The sequence below is a fragment of the Podarcis melisellensis genome, assembly GCF_964234715.1.
Source record: "Podarcis melisellensis genome assembly, chromosome: 2".
NCBI lineage: Eukaryota > Metazoa > Chordata > Lepidosauria > Squamata > Lacertidae > Podarcis > Podarcis melisellensis.
Window position 1 is genome coordinate 36,669,857 of NC_138529.1, and position 20,095 is coordinate 36,689,951.

At 39.8% G+C, this 20,095-nt stretch overlaps 1 protein-coding gene across 2 annotated transcripts in view; it reads right to left on the reverse strand.

Annotated features, from left to right (window-relative positions):
* Positions 1-4,831: 4,831 nt before the first annotated feature.
* OGFOD3 (2-oxoglutarate and iron dependent oxygenase domain containing 3) overlaps positions 4,832-20,095 on the reverse strand; it is a 38,305-nt gene continuing 23,041 nt past the window's right edge. For both annotated transcript variants that reach the window (XM_081898046.1, XM_081898045.1), the window contains exons 7-9: positions 19,864-20,017; positions 14,950-15,073; positions 4,832-5,803 (exon numbers count right to left, since the gene is read on the reverse strand). In XM_081898046.1, the coding sequence (XP_081754172.1) occupies positions 5,667-5,803; positions 14,950-15,073; positions 19,864-20,017 (415 nt within the window). In that variant the 3' untranslated portion in view covers positions 4,832-5,666. The remainder of the gene's footprint in view (positions 5,804-14,949; positions 15,074-19,863; positions 20,018-20,095) is intronic.

Genomic DNA, 20,095 nt, shown 5'->3' on the forward strand with positions numbered 1-20,095 from the left:
ATCCATTAGTAAATGAGGCAGGATGCTTTTAAGGGGGGGAGCATCTTAAAAGCACTTCATTACTCCTGTCAGGACATGTACAAGGAAGGGGAGGATTAGATATATTTTCTTCATGCTGGAATGTTCTGTTAGTGAAACCATGGGATTTTTATCTTATAAGTGAAGGCACGTAGGAGTGTGGGTAGTCTGCAGAAGAGGATTTGAAGTCTAATTTTTGCTACATCATGGGTGTAAGGGAATGGACAAACCAAACATGCATAGTGTCATGAACTACTTCACGTAAGTGCCTGTTTTATTTTGATGGCCCATTAGAAATCTAGGGTGGAGTCCCCGATCTATTTGGCTTTGGGGCACATTCGGAAATGTGAGAAACTTTCATGGGCACAAAAATCCAGTTATTTCACAGAAGAAAACTGCTAATGCTCTGAACCACAACCCCAGCCCAAACACATGCCTAGCCCCCCCGCTCCAAAAAAAATAGGCAAAGCACCACCCTAGCCAGACAGCAACAAAAAAATCCCTTAGGCAACACTAGCAAAGAGAAAAGACAAAACACCCCAAACAAAAAAAGTAGGTGACCCCCCCCCAGCACAACTCAACAAAAAAAGCAGGCAAATCCACCCCCATGCCAATAAACCTAAAAAATGCAGATAAGACAAACACCCCCCAAAAAACTATCTATCTGGGAGCCAGTGTGGTGTAGTGGTTAAGAGCGGTAGTCTCGTAATCTGGGGAACCGGGTTCGCGTCTCCGCTCCTCCACATACAGCTGCTGGGTGACCTTGGGCCAGTCACACTTCTCTGAAGTCTCTCAGCCCCACTCACCTCACAGAGTGTTTGTTGTGGGGGAGGAAGGGAAAGGAGAATGTTAGCCGCTTTGAGACTCCTTCGGGTAGTGATAAAGCAGGATATCAAATCCAAACTCTTCTTCATCTATCTATCTATCTATCTATCTATCTATCTATCTATCTTGAAAAACACCACCCATCTCCGAAACTGATCACTTCCCTATTTCCAGAATTATCAGGCAGTAGCAGGACCTTTTTCCTTTTCTCTTCTGAAGAGTTTCAGAAGTCTGGAAACCCAAGGTATGCTCTCCAGCTGTGGAGAAAGGCAAGAGGGTGGAATGGCTGGATGCTGACACTTTGCTGTTTTTAACAACACTCCCTTGCTGATGCCAATCTCCTTCAGACATGTACATAGCAAATTACCAGAGGCTACTAAATGAATTAATGGAATAGAATGTAGACCTCTTGAGAACTACAAGCCAAAAGCTTCACTTTTGTTCCACTCAGCAGAAGTTTCTCTTCCATATTTTGCTGCAGTACATTTGCTGAGTTGGTTTCCCATGAAACCAACTCAGCTATGTTAAATTTGGAGGAACGGGAGCTTCTCCTCTGCCTGCATAAAGGAGGTAGTTTACTTGACTGCCCTGCTTTACCCAGAGACAACACAAAGGGTTCTCCTGGATTCAGTGGGGTTTGCCTGGAAGTTTGGTTAGAATTGCAGCCTAAAATGGCAATGATTTCAGTAGTGGTTATGACAGTGAGAAAGGGAATGATGGCAAAGACTTCAAAAGGCTTAAACTGGCATTGCTTCCATTCCCGAATCAACAGGAGAAAACAGTTGTATATTTACCAAATGATTGATCAGACTCATTACCAACTCAGAGCCAAATGGGTATCTGAATGGGGCAACTACCTTGGTATATTCATGTGTAATTTGTGCACTAAAAGGTATGCCAGAGTGAAAGATGTCTCCCATTGCTTCAGACTTTTCTTCCAAGCCTGGCTCACTGCTGTTCTGTACCAGGAGAAAGAGAGAAAGTGAAGCTTCTCTCACCCATGCATACCTTCTGTTACAAAAAGTAGGCAACCCACCCTCCTCACATTTGTATATGAACAGAACAGACACATGAACGTGCAATGTTTTATTTACACTTCCACCCTGCAACAGGTTTCTAGGGTGGCTTACAAAATGCTTTTAAAAATGCCTCTCGGTTCTAGGTTTTCCTCAACTTCCCTGCTGCTTTTGGCCCTCAGGTATTCCCTATTGTAATGTAAAGGTAAAGGGACCCCTGACCATTAGGTCCAGTTGTGACTGACTCTGGGGTTATGGTGCTCATCTCACTTTATTAGCCAAGGGAGCCGGCATACAGCTTCTGGGTCATGTGGCCAGCATGACTAAGCAGAAACGCTGTTTACCATCCCGCTGGAGCGGTACCTATTTCTCTACTTGCACTTTTATGTGCTTTCGAACTGCTAGGTTGGCAGGAGCTGGGACCGAGCAACGGGAGCTCACCCTGTCGCAGGGATTCGAACCACCGACCTTCTGATCGGCAAGTCCTAGGCTCTGTGGTTTAACCCACAGCGCTACCCGCGTCCCTATTCCCTATTGTACTTGGAGGTAAAATGGGGAAAATGCTCAGTTTGGACATGTTAAGCTTCCATAGCTGGGCTTCCCTGGTGGGTGGGTATTTCCTTCAATGGGTTTCCTGTAATGAATTAGCTTGGCATGAAAAGTTTGGCTTTGCTAACTTGCTGCAGTTTTGTAGCTGGGAGGTTTGTCTACTTGCAGCAAGAAAAGCCTCTTGGGCTACAGCTGAAGATGCTGGCCTGGCATAGCAACATCAATAAAAAATGGATTTCAGCTTCCTTCAACCAAAATAAGCAATCAAGGCGGCTGCTTTCACAAGCAGAATTAGAGTGAGTTCAAGTGTCACCCACGAAATCATTACTGCCAGCTAGCTGCCATGTTTAGCCAGTTCTTAAAATAAATAGCTTGAGACATCAGCATTTCTTGCACTTTCATTCCAAAGCTGAACTTACGTTCCGCTGCGATCCAGCCACCCCTAGCCTGCAGGGGTTCTGGCATAAATTAAGTTATCCTCTTACTGTTGCACTCTGTATATGTTAACATGCCATCATAAATGGCCCAGCAGCAGGCTTGGGTCCTCCCCCCTAACTTCAATATCAGTATTAAGGGTTACAAAGCATTATTTAGATCATGCTATTAAAAGCAGTTCTAATCATCAGTGTTTCATTTCACTGTTGTTTTTTGTGACCCACTCAAGATAAGCCATTTTTAATCTACATTAAAACAGAACCTCTCTAATGCTAAAAAGAACCCTCCACTTAATTTCAAGGAACAAATTGGTTGGTGAGGAAGAAACACGTTTTGTTTCCTCCACTGGGTCTGTGTGCTGTGAAGCATCAGTTAAGTGTTAAGAGGAACATCTAAACGGCACACAAATTTGGAGCAAGTTGATTATGATTTTTATGCGTGCCCATGGAATTTGTACCATCTGGAATAGATAATGGTAATGACACGACACCAGTGTTTGCTGTTGTTGCTGAAGCAAATTAAAATCTATTTAGAAAACAATTTTATAATATAGGGCACGTGGGTATGTGAAAAGCTAAGTCCTGAACCAAGTAGAAAATGAGAAGCATTCAGCTCAAAATAGTAAATATTTCCCTGGTACTTGGGTGTCTCACTGAAAGGCAACTTAGAGCAGGAGGAAAATACCCCAAAAGTGCCAACGAAGACTTGATTTTAAATTTAGAAGTCTATCCAACATGTTTCAGGATTATTACACTCTTCTCCCCTTCTTCCCCAGTTAAGTTTCTTTTCTGATGCTTTTCACTGAAAAGAGGTTCTCCTTCTCTTTTTCTTTTCTGCTGCAAACAGAACACACTGAGTAACTTGCTACAAGTCTCCTACAAGCACATTGAGAGGTTTTCCTACTTCCACACCCTGTGTACTGGTCAATCTCGTTTTCGTTTTCCAAAAGCAAGTTATTCAGATGACAAATAACAAATCTTGGTGTACACTGTACCTCTGCGAATACTTAAAATGCAGTTTTACACAGAACCATGACAAAGACTACCACATGGGTTGTACTGTGGATTATTTTATGTGAAATGCCTGGCAAAACATACCCCACATTCTAGGCATTTCTGGCAATAGCACTCCCTTTATTAATGCCTATCTTGAGCTTGGAGTTCAAGGAAATTCTGGGTGGGAGAGTGTTGGTGGAAAATATTGTGTATCATTGTAAGATCACCATAGTTTGCTGGTCAAAGGGGGGTTCAGCAACAGGAGGATGCCTATCTGTCATCATTCTATGCCCTCCCCCAGGCTTGACAGGAGATGGGTCACTCCAAGCCAGTGGACCTAAAAACCGCTTCCCCATCTCTTTTATTTACCCCAGTAGTTGTTCTTTTAGATGAAAGCCTTGTGCTTATCCAAGGAGGTGGTTATGATTTCAGGTCTGTTAGAACATCTACTCTTCAACACTTAGGACAGGTGCTTTATGTGCTGTTATTTCTGGCCGGGCACAGAGCTGGTTTATACTGCTCCCTTTTTTATCCATCTTGTAGAAGATGAATGGAATGTAGCCTACTAGGGCTTGCTATTTCATTACTTGGAAATCTGTGTGATGTAAGAAGTTTGTGTCCTCTGTGCTAAAATGGCATGCAAAGTGACAGGTTACCCAGTGATGTTTCCAACTTAACATTTTCTTACACAATTTGATTAAAGTACATTTTCACAATTGTACAAAATTCTTGAATCAATTTTTTTTGCCTATCCTAGATAGCTTTTATGTTTTCCTTAAGTTCAGCCACTTTTGCCTAAAGAAAACTTGGCTCATTATTCTTGAAGCGCTGCAGAATTTCTTAAACTTGGATCTCCAGCTGTTATTAGACACACAACTCCTATCATCCCTGACCATGGGTCCTGCTAGCTAGGGATGACAGCCCTAGAGTAGCTATGAAATGATTTCGGACTCACTTTGGTAGGTGAATAACTAGTACGACAAAGGCAAAGAGTTCATAACAAAGCAAACTTTAATGGATCCTGAGATAACTTGAGAATTCTCCTTCTATCTGACCATTTGAAGCCATCTCTCAGTTCACATACAGTTTTGCACAGAACAGTCCATTCCAGTAGTCAAAGCACATGTTTTGTTTCCAAGGAGAAACATTGCAGTAACATTAAAGAAAAACAACACTTGACACATGGATAATGTCCATAAAATTCTGTAGTTCTGGGTTATATGTACATAGAATTTGAAGCATGGTACTCTAGTGTGTATAAATGTGTGAATGCTCAAGACTGTAAATTGAATGCCCCACTTATTTTCCAGAATTTACATATAACAGAAGAAAGGAGGAGTGGGGGATGGGTGGGAAGGGCACCAAAGCGCAACAGGTTTATTAGAAAAGTCTTGCTTCACAACATGTTCCTGAGTGTTTATCTTCCCACAAACTATTCCATGGTGCTCCCCAAATAGTGCTTTCGAGAGCAACAACTGAAGGGAATATTTGAAGTGACTACACTTTGATCTTCGGTGTTAGAGGAATGACAGTGCATGTGGCATGTTCTGCAGTCTCTGAATTCTGACGTGCCCTTAAATGTGTGGGGTGGGGGGGCAGTTTATGACTATTACCTTGCAAAAAGCAAAATGGTTACAGGAGACTTAGAAAGGTGATCCCTAAGGCACTGTTTGCAACACTTAAGAGGGAGATGAGGGTGAGAAAACGGCTCACATTAAATAAATTTTAGAAGGATCTGTGGAGGGGAATTTACATGTGAAGTTAAAACTCCCCCACCCACCCTTCTGCACAGGGCTTTTGTTGTCAATCCATCTAGCCACCTGTCCCATTATGTTAAAACAGGATCCCCGATACCGTGGTCCGGATTGCAGGTGAAGGAAATGGTGATGGCGTAACGGGTGCCCCAGTGGACCTTTTCCACATGATGGAGGTTCTCGGAGCCAGAAGTGAAGAAGGAAACCCGGCCTGCAAAGACAAGAACATACAGTCAGGAGAGTGAAAGGATGCATGCTGTTTGCCCAGTGGCCAGTACTTAGGATACTGCTATCCCATGCCTACCCTGGGACATCTACAGATTCAAGATTTGAATGCTATCCGAAAGCATGGTACCTGGTCCCCAAAGAACAAGATCATGCTACTTAAGATGCACATAGACAGACTGCAATGTGAAAGACTGCTTTATTTAATGGATTTATTTATTTCCATGTAACCATACTTTCTTCTGGAGGGCAGAGACATGCAGTAACACAGCTGCCATGGAGCACAAGGTCTAGTGAATGCTGCTGCTATGCAGATTACTAGTAACATTCAAACCCCGGCTGTCAGAAAATGAGATTTTTGGCTTGGCTATTTTCTACCATTCTTGAGTTCTACAGACCAAAGCTGTTTGACAGCCGTTTCGGTAAGGAATACCACCCCTCTCTACCAAATGAGTGACCAAGCTTGCAGTAAGAAAACCCAGAAGTGTGCACTATACGGTATGTCTAAAGAGCTTGTTTATTTGATCGAAGGGCCCAGTAAAATAAAGAATCTGCCCTAGCCTACTGCATAGCTCACAGTCATGGCGAGGCAGACAAAAGGCCCCATTGCTATGGGATGCACCCCACCCCTCTCGTGTGTCATCTCATGAGAGCACGAACATCATCCTAAAAGGGAAGCGCAGAAAGATAAAGGCTGCTGCCAGCACTGGTGCACCAGCCACAACTCAAGCCAGCTACTGAACTGACGACACATTGTGAGAAAACCCAGAGGAGCTTGCTCTGCACGAGTTCCCCCATTAGCTCCTCTGCTGAGCACACCAGCACTTTTAAAGACTGAAATATAAATAAACAGGAAAGCTGTCGTGAGTGCTGAGGCCATAATTAGGTTTATACACCAAATTCCCCCTGAGCTGAAAACATTTCTGCACGTAGGCAAGCGAGCACAGAGCACATGCACTTTCATAGCAGAACCTTCTCAGGTGCCCAATTTTGCCAATTAAAATGCACAGTGTTTGAGTTTCTTTTGAAAATTGCGGAAGTGCACAGCCAACATCTGAAAGTGGATTTCACACCTGGCTCTTTAAGCAAAGTTAACTGTTCAGAGTCAGTAGGGCCAAATCTTTCTGTACAACATGTTGTTGCTAATAGAGTGAATTTTTGAATGCACATTCAAGGACTTTAGTTCCATCTACTATTTGGAAAAACCCAGCAACCACAAAAAATAAAGAGCTGGCATGTTTGAACTCAGGATGTTGTTGCCATTTTTGGTTTCAGACAATCAACCCACAAGAAACAAATGCCTGAACAGTGACAGAATTTGTAATTTCAGAAGAATTGCAGGTTTCTAAATTATCTGTTAGTTTACTTTCTTCACCAACGGATACAAACATTGCCAACTGGGAAGGAGGACTATATGGGTGAGGTAGGTGGCACAAGGCATATTGGGCTTTCCAGGTACTTAAGAGTGGCATAAGCATTTGCCCAAATGGATGTTGTGCTGAGTAGTGGACAGCTCTTTACTGACTCTTAGAACAAGGGCAGATGTCTGGAGCTGCTTAAGCAAGGAAAGTCTCTTTCCTAGGCAACAAAGGGCTGGGGGAACTCTCATATGGCTGAAGTTGCATGATTGCAGCACGAGTATCTGGTTTTAAGAAGTGCTCTCTGCCATGCTACTTGTAAAATGCCCAGCTATTCTTTCATTGCTTCAAAACAGTTTATGCCAGGGCTTTATTAACTACACTCTTAAGGTCTTATTCACATTCCAAAATAACAATTCCCTAACTATAAAATGCTTACTAACACACAAAGTATAATGCCTATATTATACTAAACAAGATTTCAGTGCAATACTTCAATTTATTTATTTTTTAAAAATGTGTTTATTCAAGAACAGCAGCTTTTATATGGAACATGAGTTATTATTATTATTATTACTATTATTACCCACAGGTCTCAGGGCGGTTCACATGATAAAATCAGAATATAAACCCACAAATGGTTTATGAATGTTCCTTGTCTTTGGGGAAGGTGCGACAAGCAAGCAGCTTTACTTTCTGCTAATTCATACTTTAAGATACATTAAAGTTTGGAAGATTTTCAGCATATGGCTCAGATCCCATTTTGGCAGGGTCAGAAACAAAAGGATCCCCCCAACACCTCAAGCAGGCCAAAATGAATATTTACAATCACTATAGAAACTGAATGATTGCTTGAGGACAAAAGTGTGTTGCTAATGTGTAAGAAAAGGCAATTTGGCTTCAAACGTGGTAGCTGATACAGAAACTCCACAGGACTCCTGTAGCTCCTTAAAACATAATTGCAAACACAATTAGCAGTGAGGTGCCTTATCCCCTTTCTCTCTATCACGCCATTTATTATAGCAGAGGTCTCCAACCTTTTTTGGGCCTCGGGGCCACATCTGGAGAACTGCCATAGACAACACAAATAACCCATTTTAACAACAAAAAACGCTGGTGATGCTCAGAACCACTATCACCCTGCCTCTGGACAGGTAAGAATGCACATACACCAAAACAAATAAGAAGCAGGCAACCTCCAAAGAACCCCCCAATGTCTTGCCTCTAGCCCAATAAAAGCCTCATTATTTTTTTTTAAGTGTTTTAAATATTGGGAAAAGCAGGGGTCCCTGATGGGCACTATGGGTAGGCATCTGATGGCACACTGGGGACTCCAGATCTATACTCTCTAAATATTTTGAAATTACCAGGACAACACAAATGGGTGCAATTTGTTGTCGCAAATGGAATTAGTAAGCTCCCCACCACACACACCACCTCTAAGCATGCAGCTTATTTTGAATCTTGGACGTTGTGATGTTTCAGCTGGTAAGCCTTGGTTATTCTTTGATTAATGAGGCAGATAATCAAATTGTGCATTCCAATATTCAGATAACCCATGTTCTTGGGCTCCAGTTTCCATCAGCCCCAGTCAGCTGATGGGAGGGAAGGTGACCCCAGACTTTCTCCTTAACCATTTTTCATTACAAAAGCAAGCTTTCCTATCACTCCACAGTAATGGCAGGAGGAAGCACACCCACTAACAGTGCCCCTGCTACATCCCTATTAAAAGGCCCAAGGGCCTCCCTTATACATGGAGTTGAATTTCAGATACTTTGATAGCAAGCCTGTGCAGCATACTTTAAAAAAAGATCCTCCATAATGAAGCAATCAAAGGTTTGTTTTTTAAGACCAAAATTCCAAAGCTAATCAAATTTAATAAAATATGCAATGAAATCATGAATCTGGTCATAATTGGGTGGTCGCAAACAGAAATGACAGAGTGCAAAACTAGATTCTGCAGCCACCATTTTCATTTTTGCCTGTAGCTGTGAAGGGTTATACAGGCAGTCCTAAAAAAAATAATAACAAAACAAGCTGAAGGTCTTCTTGTCACTTCTGGCTGATAAATATTTACCAAGAAAGCTACTAGATCATTATCACTCTGGAGAATTCATCATAATATGTGGTTGCTTCAAAGCACAACAAAGCTACAAACTTGAAAAGGGTAAGATATACTGTTGTTTATTATTATGAGTTTACCTATAATATAACTTAATGGATTTTGCATGAAGCAGTGCTAAGATGTGGCTTTCCTAAGATGTGAGCTTGAAAGGCAAAAATGCTGCTTTATTATCAAACATCCTAAGGAGAATTATCAGTTGGTGCTTTGAAACCCCAAGCATTAAAGAAGGGAAACTGAACAGCTGGAGGAAGGCCACTTCGTCAGATCTATACACAGTTCTTCCTCCCAGGATAACAACATCTAATTCAACTATAATGATAACTTTAGCACATACACACACACTGTAACAGCCATAGCTTCTCCATAACCATGGGAAATGTCTTATTTGATCAAGTGCTGATAATAAGTAATGTCTATCATCTTACAATACTACAATGCCCTGCTGAGAAGGATGACTGTAAAACTAGTTTAGGACTACAGTGTAGACACTTCACGGCATGCTACGGTATCTGTGGTAAAATACACATTGGACTTCTCTAAACATGCTGGTATGGTTTGTAATCTTCTACTCCCTTCTAGTGACTAAAGTTTTGTAAAAGATGCTGGATTCAATAAGGCTGGCACTGTTATGGGGGGAAAAACCGGTTTCCTACGCACTGCAGCTGGTTAGTAAAACATGCAGCTACCTTTCTGGCAAACCGAATTTCAAAGTGGTAAAAGTGCTTCTTGTATTGGTATCAGCAACAGGCCAGTGTGAAGTACTGTACAAGTCCGGAATAGCTTTTAGCAGATTGATACAAAGGCTTCCGAGTTCCTCACTTGACTGCGTTTACAAGCTGTAGGCTAACTGTCAATGGTGCCAAAATACCGACAAAAAGCAACACTAATGCCTATCCATGGTAATTAACAAAAGTTAGTTGCACATAAATCCCACTGAAATCAATGGGTCAAATTAGTAGCAACAAACTTTAGTTCTATAAAGCATAACTACCTTAATCAGATTGAGTCCAGTGTCTGCTACAAAACCCTTCCAAACACCCTTCTGAGAGAGAGGCCATTATTGTGTTCTTTCCCATACAGTATTGCCAAATCTTTACAAATAATTCCTGGACATTGCACTTTGACACAATAGTACTTGCTTTTTATTTTAGAAAGCGTATTTTTGTTTTTGAGGAAGAGAATACAGGAAAATGTGTGTAACAAAATATAGACACATTCAGGGTTCATATTAGTTCGCGTATATCCATTTCGGAGTATTCACCAGAAGCTTTTCAGCTAACAAACTCCAAACATCACATTCAGGTTAACACGCAGCCCCCAGTTCTTTCAATTTTAAATCCACAGGGTATTCCAGAGAACTTGAATACAAACCACTACTCAAAGATCTTACTTTTTTTAAAATAACAGCAGAAACGTCTGCAGAAGAAAATGTTGCAACTGCAGATTGCTTGAGAGAACAGTGAGGTAAGAATACATTGTGTATTATTCTGAACTAGACACCTGTCTTTGTAACAAAATGTTCAAACCCTACACCCAAGGAAAGTATTACGGATAAGTGAAAGCTTATGAAGCAATTCACAAACAAAAAACATACACACCGTTCTATATACAATTGCTACAATATACAAATATCCAGGTTTTTGCAATACTCCTAATTGCCCACATCACATGCAAGTGGAATTGGTGCTGATGCCAGATATCTAAAATCACTGATTAATCCAAGTCTCTTCAATTAATCACTTCCCAAATTTTGCACGTGCTTGCTTACTCCTGCCCTTCACCAGTCAATTATGAAGTAGTTAAAAGTACAAATACTATAAAACCTATTAACACAAACCACAAAATAGCATAGCATAAGTACCGTATCTAATTAACTCATTCCACCAGGTTCTCTTATAATATTCCTAGAGCTGGGCTTTTAAGTAACTATTACATTGTCCTAATTTCAATGTATTTTAATTAGAGATCTCATAAAAGTTTAAGAAATGTGTCATCCACATGAATACTGCTAATGCCCATAAAAGAACTAAATCAGTTGTATTATTAAAAATAATTAGTTTTTAATTTGTATGGTTCTTTTATTGTCTATAATTATTCTAAAACATGTTTTTAACCTTCTAATGAATCAATCACAACTGAACTGAAAAAATTATCAAGACAATGAACCACAATTTCACAAATTTGCACCTAGCTCCAAGCCCTGTATATTAGGGTCAAGCGGGTTTCAAAAAAATATTACCAACTTCCCAAGAACTACATTCCACAATGGTTGGTTTGGCTTATTGAAAGCCACAAATACATATCATGGTAGTTATTTTGCAACCACTCAAATGTATCTACTAAGGAAATCCTTTGCCTTTTTGTTTGTAATGTCATCTCATCCTTTGCCTTTTTGTTTGTAATGTCATCTCATCCACCAAAGTAATTCCATCTGCACAAGGAATTCCATCTGTGCAAAAAACCTTTCTTTCCCATCTCTCCCTGTATCCCACCCACCAGCTTTAGATGGTTGGGGGAACCCCAGAACTGTTTGGTGAGGCACAGGGAGAGGAAGTCTCATTGCGCAGATGCAAGTTCTTCTGCTAACAGGATGGATTTATTGGATACAGCCTATTATTACAACAAGCAGGTAATATAGTTGTATATAGTTCACTCTCAAAAACATGTCAGTCAAAAGTAACACTGGTGTCTATCAGAAGGAAGCCTACTGATTTCATCAGCAGTAATACAGCAGATGTAAACAATGGGTGCGTACATATCCCTGAAATTCAAAGCCGATAAACATATGTAAGACATGTGTATTTACAGATACTTCTTCATAAGTCACAAGCTAACTCAAAACTATTATTCACACTACTGGGAGAAAGAGTATTGAAACATATCCAATATGTACTATGCAGGACGAGTTTAATTAATCCAATTATATTTGCATAAGTACTTTCTGTTCCTGAAAAAAGAATTCAATAAAACTTGCACCACATAAGACAATGAATCAAACTCTACTTCTGTGTTCTTAAACTAATTTTAAACTGTCTACAGAGAACCCAACAACAACAAGAGGTCACAGTCACTGAACTTTAGAATGTTGAAGCTCCATTCAGACCCAGAAATTTCAGGTTCAGAAGTGCTCAGCTGAAAGGAGCCCTGGATTGCTGAAGTCTGCTCCAGCCTGGATTAAAATTCAAACCGGAGAAAATTTCTCAGTTGGTGCCCTAGTTTAAATGGCTGCACCTGACAAAACTGCTCCTAGGCAGCAAAAGCCCATTATTTTAGTAGACCACCTTGCCACAAGAATCTCCTTTGACTAACTGGCATTTCAGTAATCCTATTTTAGTATTCCTTCCGAAGAAACGGAACAAATCCTGAAGATCATTAGGGAAGCACCATTGTGATTTTACTCAACTCCCACACTGGCATGTTATCCTGGTGGAAAAGCAGTTTGGAGCAGCTTGGAGAACCAAAGGGTAGGCTGCTGGACCCATCTAATTCAGCATTGTGCTCTCACAGTAGCCAACCATACGAATGTGGGAAACCCAGCAAGCAAAATATGAGCACAAGAGCATTATTCCCTCCTGTGGTTTCAAGCAACTGGTATTCAGAAGCATTGCTGCTTCCAATTGTGAAGGTAAAGCATACCCATCATGGTTAGACTTCTCCTGTTTCTTGCCTTCTCCTTAAAGGTAAAGGTAAAGGACCCCTGACAGTTAAGTCCAGTCATGAACGACTCTGGGGATGCGGTGCTCATCTCGCTTTACTGGCCAAGGAAGCTGGTGTTTGTCCGCAGACAGTTTTTCTGGGTCATGTGGCCAGCATGACTAAGCCGCTTCTGGTGAAACCAGAGCAGCACACGGAAATGCCATTTACCTTCCCACCGGAGTGGCACCTATTTATCTACTTGCATTTGATGTGCTTTCAGAGAGCTAGGTTGGCAGGAGCAGGGACCGAGCAACAGGAGCTCACCCCGTCGTAGGGATTCAAACTGCCGACCTTCTGATCAGCAAGACCTAGGCTCAGTGGTTTAGACCACAGTGCCACCTTCTCCTTAATAGAGTGCAAATAAAGAAAAATCTCTGCCCTGGTGCTCCCTCAAGCCCTCCACACAAGCCAGGGGACTTAGAAAAGCCCAGTGGTTGGCAGTGAGGACAAAAAGGCTTAGCTAGTAAGCCAGGTTGAGATTTGGGGACCTCTGTTAAAGCCCACTGACTTCAGTGTTAAATATTCCCTTTAGATCATGAGGAACAGCACTACAGGATCCAGTTTACTTTGAACAAGTGAGCACTAGAGACTTATGGGGCTGGTTCAGATGTATTGTTAAACCATAAAAAAGAATTTGCTTTAAAATGATAGAAAGCGCTTTAGAAACAAATCTCATTTTGTTCAACTGCTATTTTAATCAAGACAGAAGATGGTTCAATTTACTTTTCTATTTTACATTTCTATAGTACCTTTCAAAAGACCACACAAAATATGTGATGTTGGGATTGTCTTACCTATATAGAATCGCAGAATTGTAGAGATGGAAGGAACCCTGAGATCATCTAGTCCACCCCCCTGCAATGCAGGGATAGGCAGCTGTCCCATACGGGGATCAAACCTGCAACCTTAGCAGTATCGGCACCAAGCTTTAACCAACAGTCAATGCACCAGTTTTTTCATGTTGACATAGCCTTTTCCAGTTTTCCTTCCAACAGCAGAGAAGAACTTGTTATTACTGTAAGTTTAAATAACTATTTAAACATGTAGACTAAAAGGACAAAATGAAGTGAATGAGCAGAAGCATTCAGCTTACAAAAGCGATTAAACTCACCAAGGACAGAAGCTTTGCTGTTGGAATGAATAGCGAAATGTGCAGATAAAAGATTAGTGTTAATGTCTGTCTATACAAGAACACTTACAGATAACCTCTGAAACAGAAAAATGTGCTATATAAACATGAGTCATCAATGGGATGAACAGGACACAAAAGCTGGTGCTCTTGAAGGCTGTGAGTATTGTTTCCAGGGGACTAGAAGGAACAGCAGTATTCTTTGGAAAGACCTTGTGTGTACTTAGGCAACAGCTTTCACAAAATAGTTTGGCCAGCTCATGGGAACGCCAACACAACCCTGGAAGCAGGCATGTGCCTGCGGAGTTCCATCCATTCCCACCTCACCCCACCCACACACACACCCTGCCTATACACAACACCCTTCACTGGCATTAGACAAAGCTTTTTGAGGGGTTTAACAGCTGGGAAGGAGTCAACATTCTCCTCCACAGCTGCACATTCAGCAATCACACTTGATGTACAATATTTCTTGGAATACCATCTTCATAAATTTTCTGTAGCATCTTAGACTGCTTCTCTTCCACTACCACTCTCAATGGCATTTTACAAAAAGTAGCAATTGATGAGATAACCGCCCCACATTTACCCTTGCAAAGACAAAAATAAGGACTTGAGCCTCCTATCACCAAATTAGCACCATATTTCTAAAGAGTGAACCATAATCAAAGGCACCAAAACAGATGCTCAGCAGATATTGCTGGTGAAATCCTTGGATAATCAGCTCAGAACGGAAACAACCAGATATATAGGTTATGTGAGTGTAACATATGTAAGATTCAAGTATGAACTACTGGTAGTTATACAGTGAAGATAACTCTAACCTGCTCGGGGTTCTACAGTCCTGTTTGCCCCTTCATCCATAAAGACAAACCGTCCTCCTCCAAAGTCTTCTGTGTAGTCTGAGAGGTAAAGCAACGACGTGTAGTCAAAAGAGCCGTAGGTCACCTAGGAAATAAAACCATCAAATAAAAATATCCAGTCCCATTGGGGTTTCTCTGTGCAAATTTGAGGATCTTGGGAGTTATCATCATCACCACTGATTTATTAACTGCCTTTTAACAAGCAGGCAATTTACTCTTATTAAAAAGTGTTTAAATTGGGGGGACCACACAAATAAATTTAAAACAAGACTAAAACGCTTGCAAAACAGACAAAAGTTCTTCTAGGGATATTATACTTAAACAACAACTTAAGATGAAGAACATCTCAAACTGGTTTGTAATTGTATATAAATAAATATTTGTAGATATCTATTTCTTGAGAACCAATCTTGTCCAACTCTGTTGGATTGCATCTTTCAGAAGAAATGGATACAACTTTGAGCTCTCACACCCTGTGGAGACATATCTAGAATCCTAGAACTGTGCAGCTATATAGCAGGGTCTCAGACTGTTATCTAGCCAAATCACTTACGCTATGTGGAATTTTCTGCATCATGCTGGCCCCATGTCAATACCTCAGCCAAACGGAACTAAAATTAACGCAACTAGGAAATGTACCTTCGTATAGCAGATATAGATCCAAAAGGTACCTAATTTTCACTTCCTTTTTCCAATATTTAAAATCAGAAAGTTTCATTTTGTGACATTTCTTTTACAAGTATTGGGATATCAGCAACACTCAATTCCCCTGGTCCCCACAAAGAATTTGTGCATTCCTGTCCTTTTACTACTTCATCTTTGCAACATTGCTTATTATTCTTTTGATCTGATAAACACTTTCCCCATTTGACAAGCATTTACTAACTGCAACAGAGTGGGCGAACTGTATTTACAATTACTGTTAAAGCAAGCTTGAAATCGTCCTAAGGAAGAAAATCCATTCATTGTGCCATCTGAAATGACGCCTTTCAAATCCCCTGCAACATTTTCCCTATAGGTCATGGTTGGCAACCTCTTATAAAATGCTGTATTATTCAATGTTATTGGAGCACTTTAAATGGATTTCAGAGCAAACAACAGAATGTTTCCCTTAGAAATTGATTTTTACTTCAGCATAGGTCACAGTTTCATATTTCAGATATGAGAGGACCTTTTGAACGTGGCTGATGCAATGTAAAATAATGTTTTGTTAATTTGCTAGAGCAGGCATAGGCAAACTCGGCCTCCAGATGTTTTAGGACTACAACTCCCATCATACCTAGCTAACAGGACCAGTGGTCAGGGATGATAGGAATTGTAGTCTCAAAACATCTGGAGGGCTGAGTTTGCCTATGCCTGCGCTAGAGCCTCACCCACGAAATAAACAAGAACTTTCATTCATGTCAGGATTTAGAATACTATACCAAAACCCCCAATTCCCCGAGTCCTAACCCTAACCTTTAAAAGCAAATACCAGGAAATATATTTAGCGTTGCCAAGATACCACCACACAATTCTGGGAGGGAAACACAGAAGAAATAAGTTCCTCAGGTGAAAATCAAGGGAGATTTGAAAGGCTAACTTGAAAATTCATGGGGGGGGGGGGATTCCATAAACCAGCATATGCTTTTTGGGATTACTCTGCTATGTTATTTATTTGGTGGAGCAAAGGGACAGACAGTGTGGGGAGGAAAAACAGGAAAAGTGGGAGACACATTTTCTATCTGTCTAGGGCTCCAACAGATGGAAAAGTGACTCAACAAAATATTTTGAAGGAAAAGGACATTCCGGAAACGTGGAAAGAAGCCTTTATTACATTTATTCCCAAGCAAGATTCTGATTTAACACTAGTTAAGAATTACAGGCCGATTTCATTGTTGAATACTGATTATAAAATCTTTACGGGAATATTAGCAAAAAGATTGAAAAAGGTATTGCAAGAATTTATTCATGAAGATCAAGCAGGTTTTCTTCCTGGCAGACAGATGAAAGATAATGTGAGAAATATAATTAATACTTTGGAATATCTGACTGCTAGGAATGAGAAGCAAGCTATATTGATGTTTGTAGATGCGGAAAAGGCCTTTGATAACATATCTTGGGAATTTATGTTAAAGAATTTAGAATATATGGAGGTAGGAAAATATTTTTATAATGGAATAAGAGCGATTTATACAGAACAGAGAGCAAAACTGATAGTGAACAATGTAATTACGGAAGAAGTGAAGATATTGAAAGGTACAAGACAGGGATGTCCTCTTTCTCCACTACTACTTATAATGGTCCTGGAAGTCCTTCTGAGTTCAATTAGACAAAATGAATTAATAAAAGGGGTGACAGTAGGTCAGAATGAATATAAAGTTAAAGCCTTTGCTGATGATCTGGTAATAACGATAGAAGATCCATTAAAAAGTTTAAATGAAGTGCTGGAGGAGATTGATCAATTTGGTAAGGTGGCTGGGTTTATATTAAATAAGAAAAAAACTAAAGCAATTGTAAAAAATGTGGACCATAATGTAATAGAAATAATGCAACAAGAAACAGGAATTGAAGTGGCAAAGAAGGTAAAATACTTGGGAATATGGTTGACTTCAAAAAATATTGATTTATTCCAAAATAATTATATACCGGTGTGGAATGGAATTTAAAAAGATCTGGAGGTATGGGGAAGGATGAAACTCTCTTTTTGGGGTAGAATCTCAACGATCAAGATGAGTGTACTTCCAAAGATGTTATTCTTATTTTAAATGATTCCTATAATCAAAGGGACTATGATTTTTAAAGAGTGGCAGAAAGTAATTTCAAGATATATCTGGCAGGGTAAAAAGCGAAGAATACAATTTAAGTTATTAACAGATGCGAAGGAAAGAGGAGGCTTTGCCCTGCCAGACTTGAAATTATATTATGAAGCATCTTGTCTCTGTTGGTTGAAGGCATGGATAAAATTAAAAAATAACAAATTGTTAGATCTAGAAGGATTTGATAACAGATTTGGATGGCACTCGTATTTATGGCTGGAGAAGAAGAAAAGTCATAAGGGTTTTGAGAATCATATCTTCCGGAGATCTTTAATTGAAATATGTGATAGGTATAAAAATGTATTAGAACCTAAAGTCCCACACTGGTTGTCTCCATTAGAGGTTATGAGTGTAAAGAAAATTAATATGAGAGAGAATCGGATCACATAATTAATAATAATTAATTAATTATTATGTAAAGAAAAAGAAGGATCATTTTATCATATGTGGTGCTGGGAAATGATATATAATGAGTTGAAGAAGATGTTGAAATATACATTTGTAAAGGAATAACAGGAAGAGGGATAAATAGAAGTGATTATAAACTTTTCCAATACGCAGTAACAGCAGCAAGAATCTTAATGGCCCAAAAATGGAAACAGGAGGAACTACCGCCTCTTGAAGAATGGAGGATGAAACTCATAGACTATGCAGAACTGGATAAACTAACCGGGAAGATAAGATATCAACGGGACCACAAGTTCATCGAGGACTGGGGAAAATTTGCAGAATATCTGAAAAGTATATGTGACGAACAAATAACGCTAGTGGGATTTAAAGAGGCTTTGTGAAAGTGAGAGGAGTATTGTCAAACAGAAATAGGACAGTAAGGGTAATTTAAAAATGCAATATTAAATTTAGAAAATGTTTAAAAATGGGAAAATATGGATGATTGGCAGAGAAGCTGATGGAAGTCCAAAAAGTCGAAATTTGCGAAAATTATTTGATAAGGCAAATTTGTATAATGGAAAATTTAATAAAAACTATTTTTTTAAAAAAGGAAAAGTGACTCAACAACACGCAGTGACTACATCATTCAAAAGAAAAACAGAGATACGCCAGTCACTAAATTTCTGCTGCTAGACTGTCCAACACAACTATTGTGCTAAAAAAAAGCAGGAATGGGGAACTCTTGGCTCCCCAAAGGTTGTTTGGCTCCAACACACGTCAGTCCCAGCTAATGTGGCCAACCGTCAAGGATTATGGAAGTCATTGTCCAAAAAGCATCTGGAAAGCCAAAGGTTCACCATCACTGTGTTGCATCCTGATTAATTTTTCACAACATGAAAAAAAAAATTCAGGAGAGAAAATCCAGTACCTGTAGAAACAGTTAACTTTTCTAAGGATTTAACACTGCTTAGAAAGATATTTTCACACAGTTGTAAAATATAAACCCAATAAAATCACTTTAAAAACAAGGAAGTTTATAAACACTGGTGTTATTCAAAGGAGGAGCGACATTTTGCAAATACTAAATCGGGGTGCATGTTCTGTACACAAACATACATGCCTAAGTTTCAAGATTTCTTGTAGCTGTAATTTATTTTCCTGGAAGTTCTTACATAAGTACAAAACAGTTCGACTGTTGGCCTGTTATCTTTCAGTTTCTGTTTTGGCCCTTTTGCTTGCTTGTTTTTACAGCTACAGCCACAGACGACCAAGTATGGTAAGCCTTAACTGCTCGTGTATTACACAAATTTACAGTCCCCACTATACAGAAACGTAAAAAGCTAAAAAGTGGGTTTTCCCCCAATTTTACTGCTAATGGAGGACAAAGAGTTACAAATGTTGAAATCCATGTGATACAGCAATCTGAGTTTATCTAGTAGATTCTCATCTGGAAGGATTATGAAAATCCAGCAGAATGTATGAAACAAACCAGACAAGCAAGACCAATGTGGGCAGGAAGAATATATGATTTGGACAAGGAACACTTGGGTTCAAATCTCTGCTAAAGAATTAATTTGCTAAGTTGATCAACTGGAAAATGGAATTAACAACTTAGCAATTTGGATCCTATACACATTTACTCAGGAGTTAAACTCAGTGAGAGCTATTTCTATGTAAACATACATACCTTATCAATATGTGGGTGCCAGTATTCATCATGAGCTGTCTTGGCTTCTGAGTTGTTTATTCTAGAGAAGAAGGTTGGCTTCGTCAAATACATGGAAGAGGAGCTGATACCAAAAGTGAGAGCTATTTTTTGTTGGATTCTCTGCCTCACATCACTGCAAAGGAGAAAACAGCATCTTAAGTGACTGGGACGCTGTACAATGGCATAGGACTCAACAGTATTTTCTTTCTAT